Below are 22,259 nucleotides of genomic sequence, written 5' to 3' on the forward strand. Positions count from 1 at the left end.
ACAATTCTGACACAAGTGCTGACATAAGTTAGAGGGGACACCAGGCTGAGATACCCGAATATGGCAAGCAGCACAAAAGGCAAGCCGCTTAGGTTTCTTTGCTATGGGTGCCATACAGATGTCAGTATCCTCCAACAGGCATCCAGCTGTGTTCACAAAAGGCACTTGAAAAAAAAAAATACACGCTCAGAAAAATACAGGTTCAAAAATTAGGTGCCTAATACATTATATTCAGGTAGACACATAACTGAGCGCCCACTCGAGTGTTCACCGTCCGTACACAATTTAAGTGCCCGCCTAGGGGCCCTTAAATGTACCACTGTGCATCCACCTAGGCGCCCCTACAAGCCACATCAGGATGAGCCGACATCCATTGGATCTCAGAAACAGACAAGGGCCACCACCTAAATCTTCAATGAATTAAGGGCCAAACAAATCTGATATGTCTATTTCATACAACTTTCTAGCAGTCCTTCCATATATCTGGGAACAGAGCCTACGCTGTTAACGCATACCAACCTTTCAAGCCTCAACTTCACAGCTTGGATGGTGAGTACTCAGTGATTGAGGATCTTCATTTACCTACAGAAATGTGGACATACTTTTCTCCAATAGGGAACCTTCCACTAGAAAGAAGTGGCACAGGTATTCCAAATGGTGTCAATAAACTGCTTTGGACCCATTTTCCTGCAAGCCTAATCATCTCCTGAAATACTTGCTTCATCTTTCTGACTCAGGCCTCGCCATTTGTCTATATGGATGCATCTCGGTGCTATAGTAGCTTACCATACTCAAGTAGATAGAAAACCAATCTCTACTCATCTGTTAATATCTCACTTCATGAAAAGGCCTGTGGCATGTCAAACCCCTTATACAAAAGCCACTTGTTCCATGGAACCTGAATGCAGTCCTTTGCCAACTAATGAAGCCTCCTTTTGAACCAATGGAGTCAGTTTTTCTAAAATACTTGACATGGAAGGTGGTGTTTCTCGTTGTAGCATCTTCAAGCAGTACCTATCGAAGATATCTGCAAAGTTGCAACTTGGTCTTCCATGCATACCTTGAAGTCACACTACAGCGTAACATCTCAAAGACTGATAGCATATTTGGACAAGCATTTTTGTAAAATTTGGTCTCCTGGTAATCCACCCTCTACAGTGAGTTTACTATGTAAACCCTCAGCTTGTGACTCCCCACATTTAATGACTATTTCAGCTTGCTTATCAATGGAAAAAGCAAGTTTGTTTACTGTAAACGGTGGCTATGGAATACCTGCCTGCCTCCATGAAGAGTAGACTACACAGCTAAATTAGCTCTGATTTGGACCGAGGAGAGACTCACAATGCAACACCTGTGTGGCAACTCCCGCAAATGCCACTGGATGACATTATTCACATGTAATGGCTAATTCATCCTGCTATCTACGGAATACACTGCTTACAGTAAACAAACTTGCTTTCAGCAAAGGAGTAAGTATCACATTGAGGTCCCAAGACATGGTAGGTAACTTGATGGAAGGCTTCATTTGAAGCAAGCCCTGCAGGAATCTGACAACTAAGGGCTGTACAGAGATGGGGGTTACCTTCTACATAATGATGTGCCAACTGCACGAAGATGAATCCTTGGTGCAGTTGGCACATTCAGGCCAGACTCTGAAAGATGTAGAAGGTAATCAAGCAGTCTTTGTGTGAGACAAGATAAAGGTGAAGTTGGGGTTTTTATGGTTTGATCATCACATATGAGGGGGATAGGGTTTATGGGATTTGATTTTTAAAGGTAAGAAACTTGTATTATTTTTTTTTGTTGCATGAGATAATATATACTCTATATAAGTTATGATTGTGGGGTTTTTGTAATAATGAGTGTAAATTCTGTAAACCACCTAGAAATTATTGATATGTGCTATATACCGTATTTTTCGCTCCATAAGACGCACTTTTTTTCCCCCAAAGGTGGGGGGAAAATGTATGTGCGTCTTATGGAGCGAATATAAAAAAAAAAACAAACAAAAATCTAACAAACACCCCCCCCCCCCCAAGACCTGCCGACTTAATTTCCTACAACCCCCCCCCAAGACCTGACAAATTAATTTCCTGCAACCCCCCACCCTCCTGACCCCCCCAAGACCTGCCAAACGTCCCTGGTGGTCCAGCAGGGGTCCGGGAATGATCTCCTGGGCGTGGGCCGTCGGCTGCCAGTAAACAAAATGGCGCCGACGGCCCTATGCCCTCACTATGTCACTGAGACCGACCGCTGCTATTGGTCGGTCTCAGTGACATAGTGAGGGCATAGGGCCGTCGGCGCCATTTTGTTTACTGGCAGCCGACGGCCCTATGCCCTCACTATGTCACTGAGACCGACCAATAGCAGCGGTCGGTCTCAGTGACATAGTGAGGGCATAGGGCCGTCGGCGCCATTTTGTTTACTGGCAGCCGACGGCTCACGCCCAGGAGATCGTTCCCGGACCGCTCCTGGACCCCCGCTGGACCACCAGGGACGTTTGGCAGGTCTTGGGGGGGTCAGGAGGGTGGGGGGTTGCAGGAAATTAATTCGGCAGGTCTTGGGGGGGTCAGGGGGGTGGAGGTTGTTAATTTAAAGGGTTGGGATGGGGGGGGGGGGGTTTTGGGGGTTCTCACAGAAAGAAAAATTTTCTGATCTGGGGAGTGGACCGAAATGGCCCTCCCCAGACCCGAAAACAAAATGGGGAGAAAAAAAAAAACTATGCACTCCCCTAATTTGCTCCATAAGACGCCCAGACGCAGAGCCGGTTTAGCACAATTTTTTTTTTTTTTAAATTTTCCCCCTCTGAATCCTAGGTGCGTCTTATGGTCAGGTGCGTCTTATGGAGCGAAAAATACGGTAAATGTTAAATAAATAAATAAAATAATCTGCTTTGGGGTCCATGATGTGAAACCAGTAATTAAATTTGAATAAGTATAGAAGACAAAGAATAGAGCTAAATGGTCAGTTTTCCCAATGAAGAGAGGTATATCGTGGAATGCCACAGGAATCTATACTGAGACCATGGTTGTTTAACATTAACTAATGATCAAGAAAAGGAAGCAATAAGTAAAGTGATCAAATCTGAAGATGAAACAAATTACTCAAAGTAGTTTAAACATGAGCTCATTGTGAGGAATTGCAGGAGGCTCTCATGAGACTGGGTAACCTGGCATCTAATCAGCAGATGAAATTTAATGTGGACAAGCGCAAAGTGATGTACATAGGGAAAATTAAACTATATGTACACAATCCAGGGTTTCACATTAGGAATTACCACTCAAAAAAAGAACCTTAAATCATTGCATGCAATACACAGATTCTTAGTTCAGTATGTAACGGCAGCAGTAAAAAAATAAAAAAAGAATGTGTAGAGGGACACAACCCCAGATACCCCTAAAAGTCACAAACCATAAGAAATCTGCTATTCTAAGAACATAACATTACATCCTTCTAATGCTTGAACTATCCTCTGCCTTTGACACAGTAAATCACGACATACTGCTAAAAAGACTCGACGAAATTGGATTAAAGGAAAAAACTAAAGCCTGGTTCAGATCATACCTAAGTAACAGATATTATCAAGTTCAAATAAAACACACATCGTCAGAGAAAATAAATCTAGCAACTGGAGTACCACAAGGATGAGCACTCTCCGCCACACTCTTTAATATCTATCTACTTCCACTGTGCCATCTTCTAGCAGGCCTGGGTATCATACACTACATATACGCCGATGATATTCAAATATTACTACCAATCGAAGATTCACTGGAAAAAAAACTAAACCTAGCAATCAAGTACCTTGACATCATAAAACAACTACTAAACCAAATGGAGCTAGTCATTAACATAGAAAAAACCGAATTCCTCCACCTTGAACAAAAAAACATAACAGTCATCCAATCTCCAATGCTACTGAAAAACAATCAAAAAATTGAAATAGCCGAGAAAGTACGGAACCTCGGTGTAATAATAGACACAGAACTCACCCTCAAACAACACATATCATTAAAAGTCAAAGAAGGATATGCCAAATTAATGGTCCTCAGGAAACTTAAACCGCTACTAAATCAAACGAACTTCCGAACTGTTCTACAAGCTTTAATATTTGCCAGCACTGACTACTGTAATACCCTACTATTAGGATTACCATACACGACAATAAGACCACTCCAAATACTCCAAAACTCGGCCGCAAGAATTTTGACAGGCAAAAGAAAAAGAGATCATATCACTGAAACGCTAGCTGAACTACACTGGCTGCCAATTGAATACAGGGTAAAATATAAAACCCTTTGCACTATACATAAACTAATCCACGACGAAAAAGCTGAATGGCTAAACACAGCACTCCGCGTCCATGTCCCACACAGAAACCTGAGATCTGCCAACAAAGCCCTCCTAACCATCACCTCAGTCAAAACTGCAAAACTAACACAAGTCAGAGAAAGAGCACTATCATTGGCCGGACCGATACTATGGAACACCATGCCCACAGAGGTAAGACTACAGAGAGATTTCAAAACTTTCAAAAAGAGCTTAAAGACATGGCTCTTTAGAGAAGCTTTTTCACAAAGCGAGCGAGGAGGAGAAAAACGCTGAAAGCTGTACACACAAAATCTTTATACAGCACCAGCACATTTTATGTATGTACGTCATGGTTTGTTTACTACACATCTTAATTGAATGTATAATCTAACCGTCTTTATTGTAGTCACAGGTCAGATTAGACAACACTGAACATATAGCCATTATTGTGAAACTATGTTACCGAGCTTATCAGGCACCTCCGTTACTAATAATAGGAACAGATGCACGTACAATTTACTATATGTGCCTCTATGTAAACCGTTGTGACGGTAATATACTGAACAACGGCATAGAAAAGATTTCAAATAAATAAATATAAATTGCCAGGGTGCTGGGTTTGATGGACCAAGGGTCCATCAAACCCAGCACCCTGTTTCCAACAGAAGCCAAAACCAGGCCACAAGAACCTGGCAAGTACCCAAACACTAAGAAGACCCCATGCTACAGATGCCAGTAATAGCAGAGGCCATTCCCAAGTCAGCTTGATTAATAGCAGTTAATGGACTTCTGCTCCAAGAACTTATCCAAACCTTTTTTAAACCCAGCCACACTAACTGCACTAACCACATCCTCTGGCAACAAATTCCAGAACTAAACTGCGCAGAGTGAAAAAGAATTTTCTCCTATTAGTCTTAAATGTGCTATTTGCTAACTTCATGGAGTGCCCCTGAAGCAGGATTGTGGTCTGTGCATGCCTAGGTCCTCTCTCTCCGAGTATAGAGCTCATACACGATGACACAGCTGAATGCTTTTAATGATCAGAAGGAAATTTATGACCAATGCCCTACAGTATCCAGAGTTAAACTTGAGAACCAACAGGACACCGAAGAGTAAAGGACTTGCTAGTAGTAGCAGATGATGACACACTGAGTTGTGAATACTGACATTTTTCTGATTAAAGCCTGATAAAAGTAGAGCTGGGGAAGATGCCTGTACAGATATTTCTAGTCATAAAACAATACTGTTATGTTACTCACGTTAGCAATATTAAACTGCTTCATATGTTGAAAGTTGTAAGTTTATTTAACCTACCTGCTATGCAAGCTTGCATTCATTGGATGGCACCATAGGCCAAGAAACTGTGAAAGGATTATGCCAATTACTAATCAACAATATTAGATCAATGTAGTGATGTCATAGAATAAAGGAGTAACTAGTCTGCTAGTTTTTAAAAACGTCCATAAATGGTAACATGTAAATATGTCATTTGCTCCTGTACAACATGAAATAGAAAAGGAAGTCAGATCTTTCATTCTCTTTACTTTTGCTATCTCAACTTTCTTTCTATAATATTTACTGTAACTGATGTCCTCACATTAAAAAATACATTAATTATTCTCAGATGACCATCTCCTTAGGATATTTGAGGGAAGGGGCCTAGCATACAGAATCACAGATTTACATATTTACAGATAGGAACAAAAAAACTGCAAATATCATAATGCCTCTTAATGGATCTTGAGTATTATGTGCAGTTCTGGTTGCCCTAGCTCAAAGATAACAGAATGATAAAAGATATACTGACTGGCAACAAAAATGATAAGGGGGATATTATGGCTACCTTATAAACAAAGGCTTAACAGGTTAAGGTTTTTCAGCCTAAATGTTATTTGATATTCCAGTTTTTTCCTAATGATAGCCATAAGGCGGACTACAAAGAAAGAGGAAAAAAAACAAACATTAAGCACTTAAGTAATGCATACATACAGATACAAGGTAGAAGTACATTGGGTATAAATAGGGGACAAGTTGAGCGCCATAAGGTGCAAGACATATTAAGAAGCCGTTAGGTAGAAACAGCCCAGTAGTCACCAGCCTTGGGGAATTCATGGTCTCAAAGACTTTGGGTAGAAAGATGGTAATAAATCTCTCTGCTGTGGAGCTTAGGAGAAAGCTGGTTAAACATTTTTTGGTGGAAGTTTCCAGGTATAGCACTAGAGGTATTTTGTTTCATATTTTGGGGACAAGACAGCTGGATCTGCGAAGTCTTGTGCAAGTTAGTCTAGCTGAAGCCAGTGGAGGGGAGGGTAGAAGGGGGCCGGTGGGGAGGATTAAGTTCCCTCGAGGGAGCATAGATGAACAGAAGTTGGTAAAGATATCCAGGGTGCAGATGATTCATGTACTTGAAGATAAAGCAAAGCATTTTAAAATGTTTTAACCTGCTCTCAACTCCCGCAAACTTGGCATCGCAAGGTGGGTGGATTTGACTCATGCCAAAAGTCTAGCTGCTGTGACCTGCGAAAGCTGGAGACACTTGAGACTGTTGTGAGAGGCCTTGGAATAGGGATTTACAGTAGTCTATGTGGTCAGTGGTCAATGAGTATGATGGGAGCTAGGTCGCATTTATAAAACCATGAGTGGTATGGAACAATATTACCCTTTCAGATTATACCAGGACTAAGGGGCATTCCATAAAACTAACTGGTAGCAGATTCAAAACAAAATTAAAGAACATTTGGTACTTTGTCAAACAAGAAATTACCATTATTCCAGGCAATCATAATCAGTTTCCATAAACTATCAAAGTGGTTTATAAAAAAAACACAAATTAACATTACAAAAAACACATTAAATACAGTAAAAATGTTCCTTTAAGTCACGTACACAGCTCCACTTACTTGAATATTACACACCATAGTACCAAGTACTCCCTTTATTCAGGAAAAAGCCATGCTTTTAACGTTTTACGAAAGGCCACATAATCTCCCTCATGCCAAAGATCATTGGGAAGCTGATTCCAAAGAGACGGCGCCCACTACTGAGAATGTCCCAGCTCTTATTTCTGCTCTTGGAACACTTTTAAGAGAGAACTGTAAGTAACTGCCCTTGACTGGACCGATGACCCAGTTGATGCTGCTCTAAACCATCTCGGAGGTAATGCAGCTCTTCGCCATTCAACACTTTAAAGGCCAAACACAGCATTTTAAATGGAGTCTGCTCTTTAGCAGGTAACCAGCGTAAAGATTTTAACATCCAGTCTTTCTAGAACACCTAAAAACCAAACAAGCAATCGATCTACCAACTGTTAAGATAAATCCAGCAAAAGGCTATTACAATAGTCCAGTTTTGAAACCACTAAAAATAAATCACCAGCTTAGAACCATTTGTCAAAAAAAAGGACAAAGCCTCTTCAAATCTTTTAGCTTACTAGATGCCCCTTGTATAATCTGTGCTACTTCACCCTCAAATTTAGATTCGAAGATTCCACCCAAATCTCTAACCTTACCTACCCAATTCATAGTTGTACATAATGGAATCCTCTTTACTTTATTCACAGCCATCTGCAAAATTTCTGTCTTAGCAGCATTCAATGTTTTATTCCTTTCTAAGCACTACACCACCTTGCTCATTTCATTATTAAAATTACAGAACACATTCCCTTTGGGATCTGCCAGGTACTTGTGACCTAGACTGGTCACTGTCAGAGACATGATGCTGGGCTCAATGGACCACCAGTCTGACCCAGCATGGCACTTCTTATGTTAAACCATTTCAACCTTCAGTGTCTGTTACCATTCTTTTGAAACTCGATTTATCTAACTTCAGGACTTTGAAAAATTTCCAGCAGAAGAGATGCGTTGATTTTGACAAAAATAATCATGTCTTGCATTGAGAAAACCCCACATTTGTAAAAATGAAAGATTTGATTTTCATGCATTAGCCCCTGGCTCTGGATTGTACAATCTCTTATTAATTTCATTGCAGCACGCTCAGACCTTTTCCCCTGTGGATGTGTGGAGTTTCCTGCCTGATATCCCAAACATCTGACATTAGGCTGAAAAAGCCCACCGAGCACATTTAACACCACCAGGGCAAGGAATTCAAACGTGTCTTCACTCATTACACTGCCCTACTCCACGAGAGGCAATATCCGAAATGGATAATTAAAAAAAAAAAAAAAAATCAACATTTCGTAGAGGAAATACTTATGTTAAGAAAAACTTACATGTATGTTAAAAAAAAAAAGAATTATTTCATCTTTGCTGCACACTTTGTCCTGCTCTTGTTTTTTCTTTTGTATTCTGTAAATGTGTTACATGCTTCTTGCATGTCTATTCTGGTACTCGTTCTTGGGTAAACTGACATTGTGATGGATATGCACTGGAAGATCAGAATACGGATTTGTAACTGCAAGTGTTGTACATGTGGTTGAAGGAGGGGTATAGGATTTGTGTATGCGGTATTTGTATGGTTATATTAATCTTGCCCGATAATTTTTTTTCCTTGAGTCCTGCTAGACCAGTCCATTACTCACGCGGTTTCCCAATTCCTCAGCTGCCAGAGACAGAGGGCACACCCTCTTCATGGCTTCACTCTTTGTCATAAAAGGGGGAATTGATGTAGGTCTTGCAGTAGGCCTCCTGTTAAAGTGACCAGACAAGGACCCTACACTATGATATATATATATATATATATATATATATAGATATAGATATAGAGAGAGAGAGAGAGAGAGAGAGAGAGAGAGAGAGAGAGAGAGAGAGAGAAAACTGTATTTTGTTTGGTCCCTTACGGTCATGCCCCCTTCCTCAAGGTAGAGAAAAAGAAGGACTATAGAGAGAATGAGAGTGGCTCCTCGCATGCTTCTACCTGCTCCTGTCTTTCTGGGTGGGGCCTGAACTGGTCTAGCAGGACTTTTACACTAGTCCACTACCCTTGGAAGAAACAAAAGCTATCGGCAGGAAGAGAGGAAGTCAGGGCTGCTTTGAGAACCCTAGACCCGAAGGCAGTTTCCTTAATTGCTTGAACTTTTAGTCTGTAATGCTTGGAGAATGAGTGCAGGGATGACCAGGGGGTGGCCCTGCAGATCTCCTTTGAGGAGACTAATGCTGCTTCTGCCCAAGACGATGCCTGTGCTCTTATGGAGCATGCATGGAGAGGTGCTGGGGCCTGCTTAGTACGGAGAATAAACACTGATGAAACGGCCTCCTTGATACATCTTGCAATCATGGCTTTGGAGGATGCCTTTCCCTTCTGTAGGCCACCAAAGAGCACAAATAGCCTGCTGGATTTCCTGAATGGATTTGTTACCTTCAGGTACCATATCACCACCTGCCAATATCCAGCAGGTGAAGAATAATCATCTTCCCTTTACATCCCTTCCTCCTGAAAACCGGCAGAACCATTGCTTGGTTCACGTGGAAGGGATACCACCTTTGGGAGAAATGAGGGCACCGGTTTAAAGGAGACCAAATGCAGGGATATCACTAAGTATGGCACTATACCTGAGAGTGCCTACAATTCTGGGACGCATCTAGTGGAGCAGATTGCTATAAAAAAAAAACAGCTTTTAATAAAAGGTCTTTAACGGATGCTCCCTTCAAGGGTTCAAAGGGTGAACCAGCTAGTATCCTGAGAACCACATTAAGGTCCTATTGAGGAAAAATTGGCCTGAAGGGTGGCCAATTCCGTTTTGCCCCCATAAAAAGTGCACCATACCATAGTGTGAGAGTACCTGGGTGCCTTTAATGCAGGTACCTTTAATGCAGACCATGTAGTACAAGATGGCTGCCACCTGTATCTTCAATGAGTTAAGCGCTAGACCCTTGTGTAATCTTGTTTGTAAAAAATTTAGGATCTGTGGAACATCGTCTTTAAGGGTGCAAGTCCTATTTCTTAGCAATATGCCTCAAAGAGCCTCCAGATAACACAGGCTAATGAAGCTGATACCTTACGGGCCTTCAGCATTGTGGCCACTGCCTGTGACTAACCTCTTCTTCGCAGATGTGCCTTTTCAAGGGTCAGGCTGTAAGACAGAATGGAGCTAGATTTCCCATTGGTACTGATCCCTGCACTCCCCCCCCCCTGATGTTCTCTCGGGAACCGCCAGGAGGTGGGGGGGGGGGGGGGCCTCCACTAGCAGCCTGACTAGGTTCGCCTACTAAGGCATTCAATATTACTTTTCAGTGGTGTCTTTCCATGCTCTATTGCCTTGCCTATCAATGGCCAAATTGGGAATACATAAAGAAGTCTATCCTTGGGCCAAAGGAGGACTGGAGCATCAATGCCTTTGGAAACTCTCTCCTTGTGGTGACAGAAGAAAGTTTGTTATGGCACTGACTTGTCTTGTTATTAGGTCCACTGCTGGGCATCCCCAGCACTCCACTATTAAGCGGAACGCTTCTAGGGTCCCAATTGTTTCTGCTGAGAAATATGCTTGCACATTTTCCCTTCCTGCAATATGCACCACGGATAATTGAGTTTTCTTTCTTCCCAAGTGAGTATTCGCTCCATGGCACTGTCAGAGTATTCTGCCTTCTCTTCAAATAATAGCCAGAAGCCTGCAATGCCAGCCTGATAACCCATAGTTTCAGTCTGCCCAGCCATCCAATTAATTTAGCATCATTTCCTTAGAGATCCCCTGTATTTATCCCATGCTTTCTTGAATTCAGATACTATTTTTGTCCCCACCACTTCCACAGGGAGGCCGTTCCATGCATCCAATACCCTCTCTGTAAAGGAATATTTCCTAAGATTACTCCTGAGTCCACCCCCTTTCACCCTCATGCCTTGACCCCTTATTCTAGAGCCTCCTTTCTTTTGAAAGAGACAAGCCTGCTGTGCATGGAAACCTTTGAGATATTTAAATGTGTCTATCATATCTTCCCTGTCTCACCTGTTCTTAGAACAGTGCTTCTCAACTGAGTCCTCAGTGCATGTCTAACCAGTCAGGTTTTTAGGATATCCACAATGAATATGCATGAGATAGATTCACATTCAATGGAAACAGTACATGCGAATCTATCTCATGCATATTCATTATGAATATGCTGAAAACCTGACTAGCAAAGTGTGCCCTGAGGACTGGGTTGAGAAGCAATGCTCTAGTGTATACATGTTTAGATCTTTAAATCTATCCCCATATGCTTTAGAACTAAGACCACTGATTACGTTAGCAGCCGCCCTCTGGACCGACTCCATCCTGTTTCTATCCTTTTCAAGGTGTGGTCTCCAGAACTGCACACAGTATTACAAGTGAGGTCTCACCAGGGACCTATATAGGGGCAACATCTCTCTTTTTCTGCTGACTATTCCTTTCCCTTTGCAGCCAAGAATCTTTCAGGCTTTTGCTATCGCTTCATCCACCTGTTTGGACACCTTAAGATCACAGATATAATCATCCCCAGATCCTGCTCTGCTTTTGTGCTTAGAAGAATTTCACCTCCAATACTGTACCTCTCCCTTGGGTTTTTGCAGCCTATTCTGCATTTTTTTTTTAGCATTAAATCTTATCTGCCAGTCTCTAGACCATTCCTCGAGCTTCACTAGATCCCTCATCTTTTCCACCCTGTCATGGCTGTCCAACTTGTTGCAGATTTTGATATCACTGGCAAAAAGACAAACCTTTCCTGACAATCCTTCTGTTGCTCATGAAAATGTTGAAAAGAACTGGTCCCAGCACAGATCCTTGAGGCACACCACTAGTAACGCTCCTCTCTTCAGAGTAAACTCCATTCACTCTTTGTCGCCAGCCAGTTTCTAACCCAGTCAGCCACTGTAGGTTACAAACCAAGGGCGCTCAATGTATTTAAAAGTCTTCTGTGCAAAACAGTGTCAAAGACCTTATTAAAATACAAGTACACTAAGTCCAGCCTCTCCCTTGATCCAACTCTTTGATCACCCAGTCTGATTCTTCTGACAAGATTTGTCTCTAGTAAAACCATGCTGCCTTCGATCATACACTAAATTGGATTCCAGAAACTGCACTATCTTCAGCAATTCCATTAATCTGCTCACCACAGAAATCAGACTGACCAGCCTGTAGTTTCCAGCCTCCTCCTCACATCCACTTTTATGAACAGGAACCTTAATTGTGCATTGACTGAAAAAGAATTTTCTCCAATTAGCCTTAAATGTGCTACTTGCTAACTTCATGGAATGGCCCCTAGTCCTTCTATTATCTGAAAGTGTAAATAACCGATTCACATCTATTCGTTCAAGACCTCTCATGATCTTAAAGACCTCTATCATATCCCCCCTCAGCCGTCTCTTCTCCAAGATGAACAGACCTAACCTCTTCAGCCTTTCATCATAGAGGAGCTGTTCCATCCCTTTATCATTTTGGTTGCCCTTCTCTGTACCTTCTTCATCGCAACTATATCTTTTTTGAGATGCGGTGACTAGAATTGTACACTGTATTCAAGGTGCGGTCTCACCATGGAGCGATACAGAGGCATTATGACATTTTCCGTTCTATTAACCATTCCCTTCCTAATAATTCCTAACATTCTGTTTGCTTTTATGACTGCTGCAGCACACTGAGCCTACAATTTCAAAGTATTATCCACTATGATGCCTAGATCTTTTTCCTGGGTGGTAACTGCTAAGATGGAACCTAACATTGTGTAACTACAGCAATAAAATTCACTCTACCCAGCTAACTTTCTCCCTCACCCAAACCATGCCCCGGAAATACCTACTTTAAAAGCAGTTAAATATAGCAGCCTTGTAAAAATAAGTATCTACTTTAGCTGTTCAGTGGGGAGATCTTTTTTCCCAAATGTCACCTAACTCCTTTTGAATATTAACCTCAGTGTTGTGCTGAAAAGCACAAGGCATAATGAAGGCCCTGCCCTTGATCCTTTTAGCTTCAGATTCTGAATCTGTGAATAGGTTAGTGTACATAGCCATCCAACCCAAGGCAACTTCAAAAATGTTTGGGTGGCTGAGCAAAACTAAAAACCTATTTATATTTAACTGTAATGTGCAGACAATTGGTTGTTAAGAATTTTGCATATGGCATATCCACTTATCAGAGGGCAACACGACAGAAAAGCACCTTCCTGAAAATGGGGCATTCCACCGGCAAATCCCTATGCATCAGGGCTGGATAAAATTCAGTTCCTGGAATCGGTCTCCTGTGAAGGAAATGGCAGGGTCTGGTACAGGCATCCAAACAGGTGCTGCTGGAGTCCAGGCCAAGACCCAGCATCCAGAGCTAAATTCTGTCCCCCCCAAACCCTTGTACTAATGTGGCAGAGGGTTGAAAGGAGTGTCAGTAAGGGGGAGAGAAGAAGGGAGAGAGCAAATAAAAACAAAATGTAAAAATAAAGGGAAAAACACTAAAGACAAATAAAGCAAAAAGCTGAAAAAGAAAAATATGTTCCTTGACTCCTAAAGTTTTTGTTTAGTGCCTATGTTTTCAAAATATTTTTTTCACCCCTATTCCATCATGTCAGAATCAAAAATATAATGGCCACAAAGGATAGCACTGCAGCAGCTTTGCTCAGAGAACTGGAGATTTCAAAGAATGGCAAATTCAGAGAGAAAGTTTAACCTCAAGTGATCTCATTGATACCTTTCGCAAGCAAGGAGAGGACGGTGACACATGACTTTAGTCTGCATTGCTCCCTATAACAATGGGGGAACATCTGCAAATATCCTTATACTGCAAAATACTGCAAAGAAAATCATAGAAATGAAGCATGTATTTATATTCTGCCTTTCGGCACTTCAAAGAGGATTATATTTTGTACTGTAGGTATTTCCCTATACCCAGAGGGCTCACAATCTAAGTTTGTACCTGAGGCAATAGAGGATGAAGTCACTTGCCCAAGGTCACAAGGAGCAGTCGTGGGATTTGAATCCTGGGTTGCAGGCTACTGTTCTAATCATTAGGCTACTCCTCCACTCCAAGCCTTCATAGAAGGCTTAGGCAGACATGAATATCTCAACTTGTGGTTTTGGAGTTTATCTACAGACCAATCAAATAAAAGGGAAGTTTTTCATTTTGCATTATACCATTACATTTTAAAGTAACCTGTAAAAAAAGCCTTTCTCCTTCCTCTAGAGTCAGCAATAGAGGAAGCTGGACAAGGAGAGACAGAGCGAGCTGCAGAGGTCACATCAACGAAAGACAAAGGCTAGGGACCAGAGGCCCTTGGTCTGAAATGCATTTATTTTGGCAATTATATAGTCCACTAAATCAAGGCCTTTATGACAAATTATATACATAAACAATGAGTCCCTGCCCCAAAGATCTCACACTGAGTGGGTGCTTGAGAATATGAGAAATAAAGTGACTTGCCTAAGGTCACAAGGAGCATCAGTGGACAAAGGAGAAATTTGATCCATTGTCACCTGGTTCAGCCCATTAGCCATTCTCCCTTTTTAACAACATATCAATTTGTTTTTAAATTACATTTTATAGCTTAGGTTTAGGTATCATTTGAGCCTGGCTCACTCTCCCCCACATCTAGCATCGTCAGAACCTGTTCCTGATCATTGTTATTTATGCTAGGAGTAGGGGTAAGAGTGATATTGGCCAGAGACGGGGAACCCACATGCTTTTGTTAGTAGACGGAGATATTTCCTACAGTAGGATCCACTCTCTTCCCTCTATACCTCACCCATAGAAATAAGCCACATAGGAATCCTGCATGACGGTACTGGTCAGCCCCTGCTTTAGAATTTGAAAGTGCAATACCCTATAGAAAATACTAAATTATCTAGTGTATCCTGATACTGAAATAGTTTTAAAAAATCAAGTTATAAAAAGTTCTGACTCAAATACTTTTTTTTTTAAGACCATGCCAAATTTCTGTATTACGACATTAATCCTATATTATACTACACTTACATACATGGAACAAAATCCACCAATACAAATCTATATCTACCAATTTTGCAAAAAAGGGGCATTCTTTATGAAGATCTTGAGATTTCTTTTTTAGAATTGAGACTATAGAGAATAAGGCCTTAGAAGTTAACATAACAGATTTGGTCTGCAGAGGTTGGGATGTTTTTCAATGCTTGATTCTGTTTAACTGGGTAACTTTAGCCTGCGGTGTCATGTTTTGAAATTGAAAAAATATATATTATGTAAAATGGCTGAATATCTGGAATAATGGCTCCCAAACCTGTCCTCGGATATCCTCAGTCGATATTTTCAGGATATCCACAATGAATATGCAAGAAATATAGTTACATAAAATGGATGCATTGCATGCAATTTCAATCTCCTGCAGATATTTTGCTGATGGCCTAAGAGAGTGCTTCCCAAACCTGTCCTGGTGAGCAGCCAGTCAGGTTTTCGGGGTATACACTATGAATATGCATGAAATAAGTCTGCATATAATGAGATCTCCAATGTATTAACATTCATCAGCAATATCCTGAAAACCTCAATGGATGTGGGATCATCAGGACAGGTTTGGGAAGCCCTGGTGGAGATATTTAGGCCATAGTAATTTTCTCAGGCTGTAAAAACAGCTATTGGAGATCTTTGGGTCTGTCTGTCTTGCAAATACTTCCTTGTGTGCATAATCCTTCACTTCCCATAGACTCTTTATTAGATTGTAAGCTCCATGGAGCAGGGACAGCATATATCTAGTAGCACTTTCAAAATGATAAATAGTGGTAGTACTATGAACTTTGCAGAATTAAGACCTATATTATTATTCTGATTACTTACCTGATTAAACTCTTCGTCTGCATAAATGTCAATTAAATCCACGCCTTCCGACATCGTCCCACAGAGGATCTAGATAAGCAATGTAAACTTGGGAAATGGGATCAAAGTGAAACAGATCCACTGGTAAAGGTAAAATGATTGCTCAGGATCTTTCACACTCAAAATTGGAACTCTACACGTATTAGTCCCATCCCTGAGAAAGAACTCAAACTTCACTTTGCAACAAGGGACTCTGCCTTTCAAGATCTAGACTATATCCCACTGTGGAATAAAAATAGTTCATCAAGTATTTATCTGTGGAATAAGGAGGCCTCACTTCAACTTCTCTCTATAGAATATGCATATTTATACCTGACCACTGTTGGTAAAATCTGAAAGGTGGCAGGAATAATTCCCCCTACCCAGATCGCACTTTAGAGACTAAAGGCTCTTCTACCCTCTTGCTGTCCGTATACTGGTCACTGTCCCTATAGATTAAAGGCCCCCCGACTTCGGTCACCACCCCTAGAATAAAGACCCTTGGCCTCCCCACAATCGCTATGGAATATGAACACCTCAATCAGCCACTGTAACTGGAATAAGGGCTCCTCACCTTGGTAACGCTCCCGGGTGAGATTACAGCTCTCCTGCAGACCCTCCAAGATGCTTTCCCGCTTCCCTGCAGGTGACTCTCGCTTCCACTAGCCAGCCCCTCCTCCCTCTCCCTGGGATCTCAGGCCCTTCCCCTCGCTTTAGCTCCCCTTAGGTCCTGTCCCTCGGTTTTCGCCTGCTCTCTCTCCCAGCCCCGGGACCCCGCCAGTCGCGTTTGTCTCCCGACAGAACACGGCCCGCGAGACCTCTCAGGAATCCCGGGAACTGAGACAGGCTCGAAAGGCCCACGACAGCAAGCACACACCGCGAGGCTCCCGCGCCACACCGGAACTTCCGGTCCCGCCTTCTTCCCCCCTCCCAGTCAACCGCCGGCGCGGTGTCGCAGCCAAAGCCGTCCCCCAGGCCTCAGGAGAGGTCGGAAGTACATCCCGGCGGCTCTGGCGAGCTTTAGAGAAAGGAGGGTTAATCGAAGAGCGGACTAGGGCAGCGGGGTTTGGCATGTCGGTGATCTCAACGCTGCTTCGGAGCAGGGTGAGGCCTTTACCCGCGGGCCTTGGAGGTCATAGAAAGGCCAAAGTTCTGTTCCGGGCTTTGAGTCCATATAATAGTGTAGGCGACCTTCTTAATCCAGTAGAGCCCGACAGATGTTCGTTTTAGTTTCACAACTCTTTTAGACGATTTGGGATAACTGAATACATTCTGTGTAAATGTTTCCGAGATAAGGATCGTTCTCCTTGTCTTTAGTATTCTGTAGCTGTTTTGGAGTTTTACATCTCGGTGCTGGTACTGGAATTCATGTTTTGGAGTTGAGTTCTCTGTCACCAAGACTTCTGACTTCAGGCATTCATTCTCTTTTGCATAGGCTTTTCATTTAACTTCCACCATGAGGTGGTGTTGTTTTTTGTTTGTTTGTTTATTTTTAAACCAACAAAAACAAGAGGGTTGCAGTAATTGACTTTCAAAAATTGTCCTTTAAAAACTGACACCTTATTAATTAAACTTCCTAAACCAGAATACTTTAAAGAGCGGATGCCTGAATTTTAACTGATCCCTCTGTGTTTTTTTGTTTGTTTGTTTTTTATTCCCAACAGTTCTCTGTAGGGCGGGTTTTGTGTTGTCCTGCCGTTGTTAGCCGAACTTACCGTGGTGACTCTCCTGAAGACTCTGGTAAAGATTTACTTGAAATCCCATTACCGCCTTGGGAAGAACGACAAAATGAATCACTGGAGACAAAACGAGCTCGCCTGGTATACGAAAGCAGGAAGAGAGGAATGCTTGAGAACTGCATCTTACTTAGGTGATGATCTATTTCCTCACCTCACCTAAGAACCTAGTGTGCCAGGCAGAAACCAATGGTGATCATAAAAACTGATTTGGCCCATCACTAGGTAACCAAAAGATCCTTTAAAAATCAGTGGAGTTCTGCCACCAATTTTATGAGTTCCATATGTTTCTACCTCTTAGTGACACACACACTTTGCTTTACATTTTCATGCCATTTATTCTGTGTTTTTTATTTAGCCTGTTTGCAAAGGAATATCTGAATACTATGTCAGAGACGCAGCTGTCCTTATATGACCGTCTGATCAATGAGCCTAGCAATGATTGGGACATTTACAACTGGGCAACAGGTATGAAGTCATGCAGCCTTATCTCAGCAATGAGGACTTGGGTGACTTACTGCTGAGTACCAGACACTGGACCATATGAGGGGGGATTAAGTAAATGGCTTTAGAGTGCAACAGCAGAACTAGCAACAAAGGAAGAACTTCGATCTGCATTAGGGATTTTTATTATTGTACTTATGTTATTATGGATGTATTTTATCTAAAGTAACCAACCTTTAGTGATATATGTGTGAATGTAGATGTCTAGAAATGGGGCCATTCACCAGCTAATGACAGAGAATGTTGAGCTTAGGCATTCAGATTTGCCAAGTCTGAATCTCCCAGTTGGAAGTTGTCAGAAAAACAGTTATGTTTTCAGTATAAGGTTTTGATTGCCAACCTTACAGGGCTGGATGTAGGGTACTGATATCCCAACTATTTCTAAAATATGTTTGCTTGCAGTCTCAGTACAAAGAAAGAAAGGTTCCAGTGTACTTGTGATTGGAAAGTGATCTGCAAGTTTCCTGATCATACTTTCAGGAAGCAGCTACTGTCAATATGCTAAGAAAGAGTTGGGGTTTTTAATAATAGCATTGTGCACTGGCAGTTGTGGCTTGCTCAGGGTCACACAATGATCAAATGATAGTGGAACTGTAGGTTCACAGCTTTGTGCTTCAAACACTGTATTGGACTGATCAGATTCCATTCCCAAACTAATGTAGTTTTTCTTCATTGCATAAGCTTAATAGGAGCTTGACGTCATTTAGATCAAATGCAGGAACCCTTCTTTTAGCTTTAACTAGTACAGTTAGTGCTGGTAAGATATGCTTCAGTTAACTTGTACCTGCTGGAGGGGAAGAACCACAACCCTATTGCCATTAGTTTGTGTAAAGTCAGGGGAGTGAGAGACAACTAAGTCTGCATTACCTAATTGCATGCCGAATAGGAATGAACTGGAGATAGAAGACTGATGAAGATCTAGGCAGTAGAAATGTCAATGCAGACCCAGCTGTTGGAGATGTGAAATCAGTCTCTAATGCACAGTGAGTTTTTTGTTTTGTTTTTTTTTTCTTTTTGCTTTTGAAGGTACAAAGCCAGCACCTGAGATTTTTGATAATGAAGTTCTGGACATGCTGAAAGAATTTGCTAAGAACAAAAATATGGAGCAAAGATTGCGGCAACCAGACTTGGAATACTTATTTGAGAAGAATAGCTGAGGGAATGTGACTATCCCCAAGAACCCTTTCTCAAGCCCCCCTTCTGTTTCTTTGTATTTTCCCCCATATCTCTTCTTGCCTCCTCTCCTTATGCACAAATATCTCCTCAAATGTTTCTCCGCAAAACCATCTCTCCCTCTCCTACATACTCCTTTATCCTGTGGCAAGGCTTTTCACACTTCCCTTCTGAATCTTAATTAGCACCACGGTGCCTTCATTTCTTTCCCCTGTACATACTGCACTGGTACACACAGCCTTTCATACATATTAAAATAATCACAGCCGTGTGCCTGAATTCTTTAGCCTTCACACTGAGGACGCAGAGTGAAGTGGATAAGAAATAAAGTGTCTGTATCACATGCAGCTGTACCCAGTGGAAGGCTGCCCACACTTTGCAACAGAAGAGCCCATCTGCTGTGAAGTCTTCCTGATGAAGTTTGAAGCAGAATGGAGTGCACTTAGCACTCTTTACATTGGGGTATGAGTGTTTGGAAGTGAGTGCTGATAATTCATGATGAAAATGGGCATGGTGTATATTGCATTTGTAGTTTGTAGCCATGTCTTTAGACTCTTTCCTTTCTTCTCCTCCCCATTCCATGATTTTTCAGAGATATAAATATATATATATATAGAGAGAGAGAGATTACATTTCATGAAATCATATCATTACACGTGTCTTCTAGAATAGTATTTTTCTGGAGTAAAAATACTAAATGGATAGATGGGTTTTGTGAGTTCATAATTTCTATAACTTTAATCCCCAAGATTGAAAGCTTCCAAAGGTTTTTTGCAAGTGGAAATACAACAATAGTTTTAGGTTAACACTGAACACGTTAAACAGCAGAATCAAATGAATGTTTGTTTATATTTTTTATTTTCTGTAGAAAGCCTTTATTCTGTTTTAAAGAGAGGGTTCATGTAAGCAAAGTCGATGCTACTTGTCTTCATTGGGTATTAAAGCTTCTTCAAGGCAGTTTTTGAATAGTTATTGTGTTAAATACTGTAGCAGCCCTGTCCACTGTCAGCTGCTGCTAGTCATGTTTTTGGAAACAAAATGCAGCATGCCAGTTCCCAGAATGCTTACTAGCTCTTAGATCATAAAAACGCTATGGCACTCGTGGGTTTGTCTCAGTGCATATTTGGTCTTTGCAGTGTTTAAGTCCTATAGGTAATGCTTTTTTAACAGAACATAAGAACATAAGAAAATGCCATACTGGGTCAGACCAAGGGTCCATCAAGCCCAGCATCCTGTTTCCAACAGTGGCCAATCCAGGCCATAAGAACCTGGCAAGTACCCAAAAACTAAGTCTATTCCATGTAACCATTGCTAATGGCAGTGGCTATTCTCTAAGTGAACTTAATAGCAGGTAATGGACTTCTCCTCCAAGAACTTATCCAATCCTTTTTTAAACACAGCTATACTAACTGCACTAACTACATTCGCTGGCAACAAATTCCAGAGTTTAATTGTGCGTTGAGTAAAAAAGAACTTTCTCCGATTAGTTTTAAATGTGCCCCATGCTAACTTCATGGAGTGCCCCCTAGTCTTTCTACTATCCGAAAGAGTAAATAACCAATTCACATCTACAGTTCCTCCTCTTCCCCCCAACTTTCAGTGAATAGAAGGCATAAGGCCCAATTCAGGTATCTCTAATGGAGATCACCACCATCATCTAATAGGTCCTTGTCATCAAACTCTTTTCAGACCTGATATATTTTGGGATATTCATTCTGTCTTTGTGTGTAATGGGGTTGGTCATCATTGATAACCTAACTCAGCCTCTCTGCTGTCACCCATAATGGGATTCTAACTCCAAACGAACCAGATAGCTATTGCCTAGGTCTGTTACTGCAATCAAGGCTTTTTAGGTGCTGCAACTGAATATCACACAGTCCCTTGCAAACTTTAAGCTTTGTGTTGTCCCCCACTACAAGATAACCACAGTTGCACAGAACAGCAAAAACCATAACATGATAGTTTCAATTTTATGCTTTTCAAATTTCACACATTTAAACTCATACTTTTATACAAATTAGGAAGTAGAATATATTTTTAAATGTTATGTATGTAGCTATAATTATTTCACACCATTCCATGACAACTTCAGCAAGATGAAAAATGGAATAAACAATTCTTGATTGCATCCCAGAAGTGACTAATACTGCTTTGTATGGAAATAAAGGTGAACAAAAATTTTAAAATGTGATACTATTTTACTGAACTAACTTCATATGTTTTGGCACTTGCTTTTGGGAGCTGTTACTCCCTTTCTTAACTCGCACAGACAAAAAAAAATCAAACATTACCGAGATAACCTCCTGGTGGTGGTGGTGGGGGGGGGGGGGAGTAGTACATTTTGAAATCAGATTATTGCATCAGTGACCTTATGGTCAGGATTGATTAAAGGAAATTTTAAAACAATCCAGGAGCATAAGATGATCAGATACTTTGGACTGACATAAAAAAAGGACTCAACAAGGCCCTACACTTTTTAACCCATTGTCAGCCATAAAATTAAGCTTCCTGTCATTTTCTTATCTCCATTTAACCACCACTCCCCAACTTGTCTTCCCTTTCCTACTGTCACTGGAATGCCTTTTATGATCCACTCAAATGTAATCATCAGCTACTTTATTTGAGGGTGTAAATAAACGTGGATAGAGGTGAGCCAATTGATTTATGGTGTCAAGATTTCCTGAAAGCATTTGACAAAGTTCCTCAGGAAAGACTAATGAGGAAAATAAAAAGTAATGGGATTGGGGGCAGTGTCCATTCGTTGGTTGGGTTTTGGTTAAAAGAGAGAAAACAGAGAATAGGGCTAAATAGTACATTTTCTC

General features: G+C 41.3%; 2 protein-coding genes across 2 annotated transcripts in view; one reads left to right on the plus strand and one right to left on the minus strand.

Annotated features, from left to right (window-relative positions):
* Positions 1–16,746, minus strand: part of CPSF7 (cleavage and polyadenylation specific factor 7) — a 47,942-nt gene extending 31,196 nt beyond the window's left edge. The window contains exons 1-2 of the mRNA XM_029582250.1: positions 16,599–16,746; positions 16,007–16,075 (exon numbers count right to left, since the gene is read on the minus strand). Of these exons, the coding sequence (XP_029438110.1) occupies positions 16,007–16,060 (54 nt within the window). The 5' untranslated portion in view covers positions 16,061–16,075; positions 16,599–16,746. The remainder of the gene's footprint in view (positions 1–16,006; positions 16,076–16,598) is intronic.
* Positions 16,747–16,997: 251 nt separating this feature from the next.
* SDHAF2 (succinate dehydrogenase complex assembly factor 2) lies at positions 16,998–20,394 on the plus strand. Its single transcript, XM_029582251.1, has 4 exons — positions 16,998–17,128; positions 17,689–17,894; positions 18,119–18,228; positions 19,291–20,394. The coding sequence occupies exons 1-4, from the start codon at positions 17,096–17,098 to the stop codon at positions 19,419–19,421; spliced, it is 480 nt and encodes a 159-aa protein (XP_029438111.1). The 5' UTR covers positions 16,998–17,095; the 3' UTR covers positions 19,422–20,394.
* Positions 20,395–22,259: the final 1,865 nt, after the last annotated feature.

This window comes from Rhinatrema bivittatum, chromosome 17, assembly GCF_901001135.1.
Source record: "Rhinatrema bivittatum chromosome 17, aRhiBiv1.1, whole genome shotgun sequence".
Lineage (NCBI taxonomy): Eukaryota > Metazoa > Chordata > Amphibia > Gymnophiona > Rhinatrematidae > Rhinatrema > Rhinatrema bivittatum.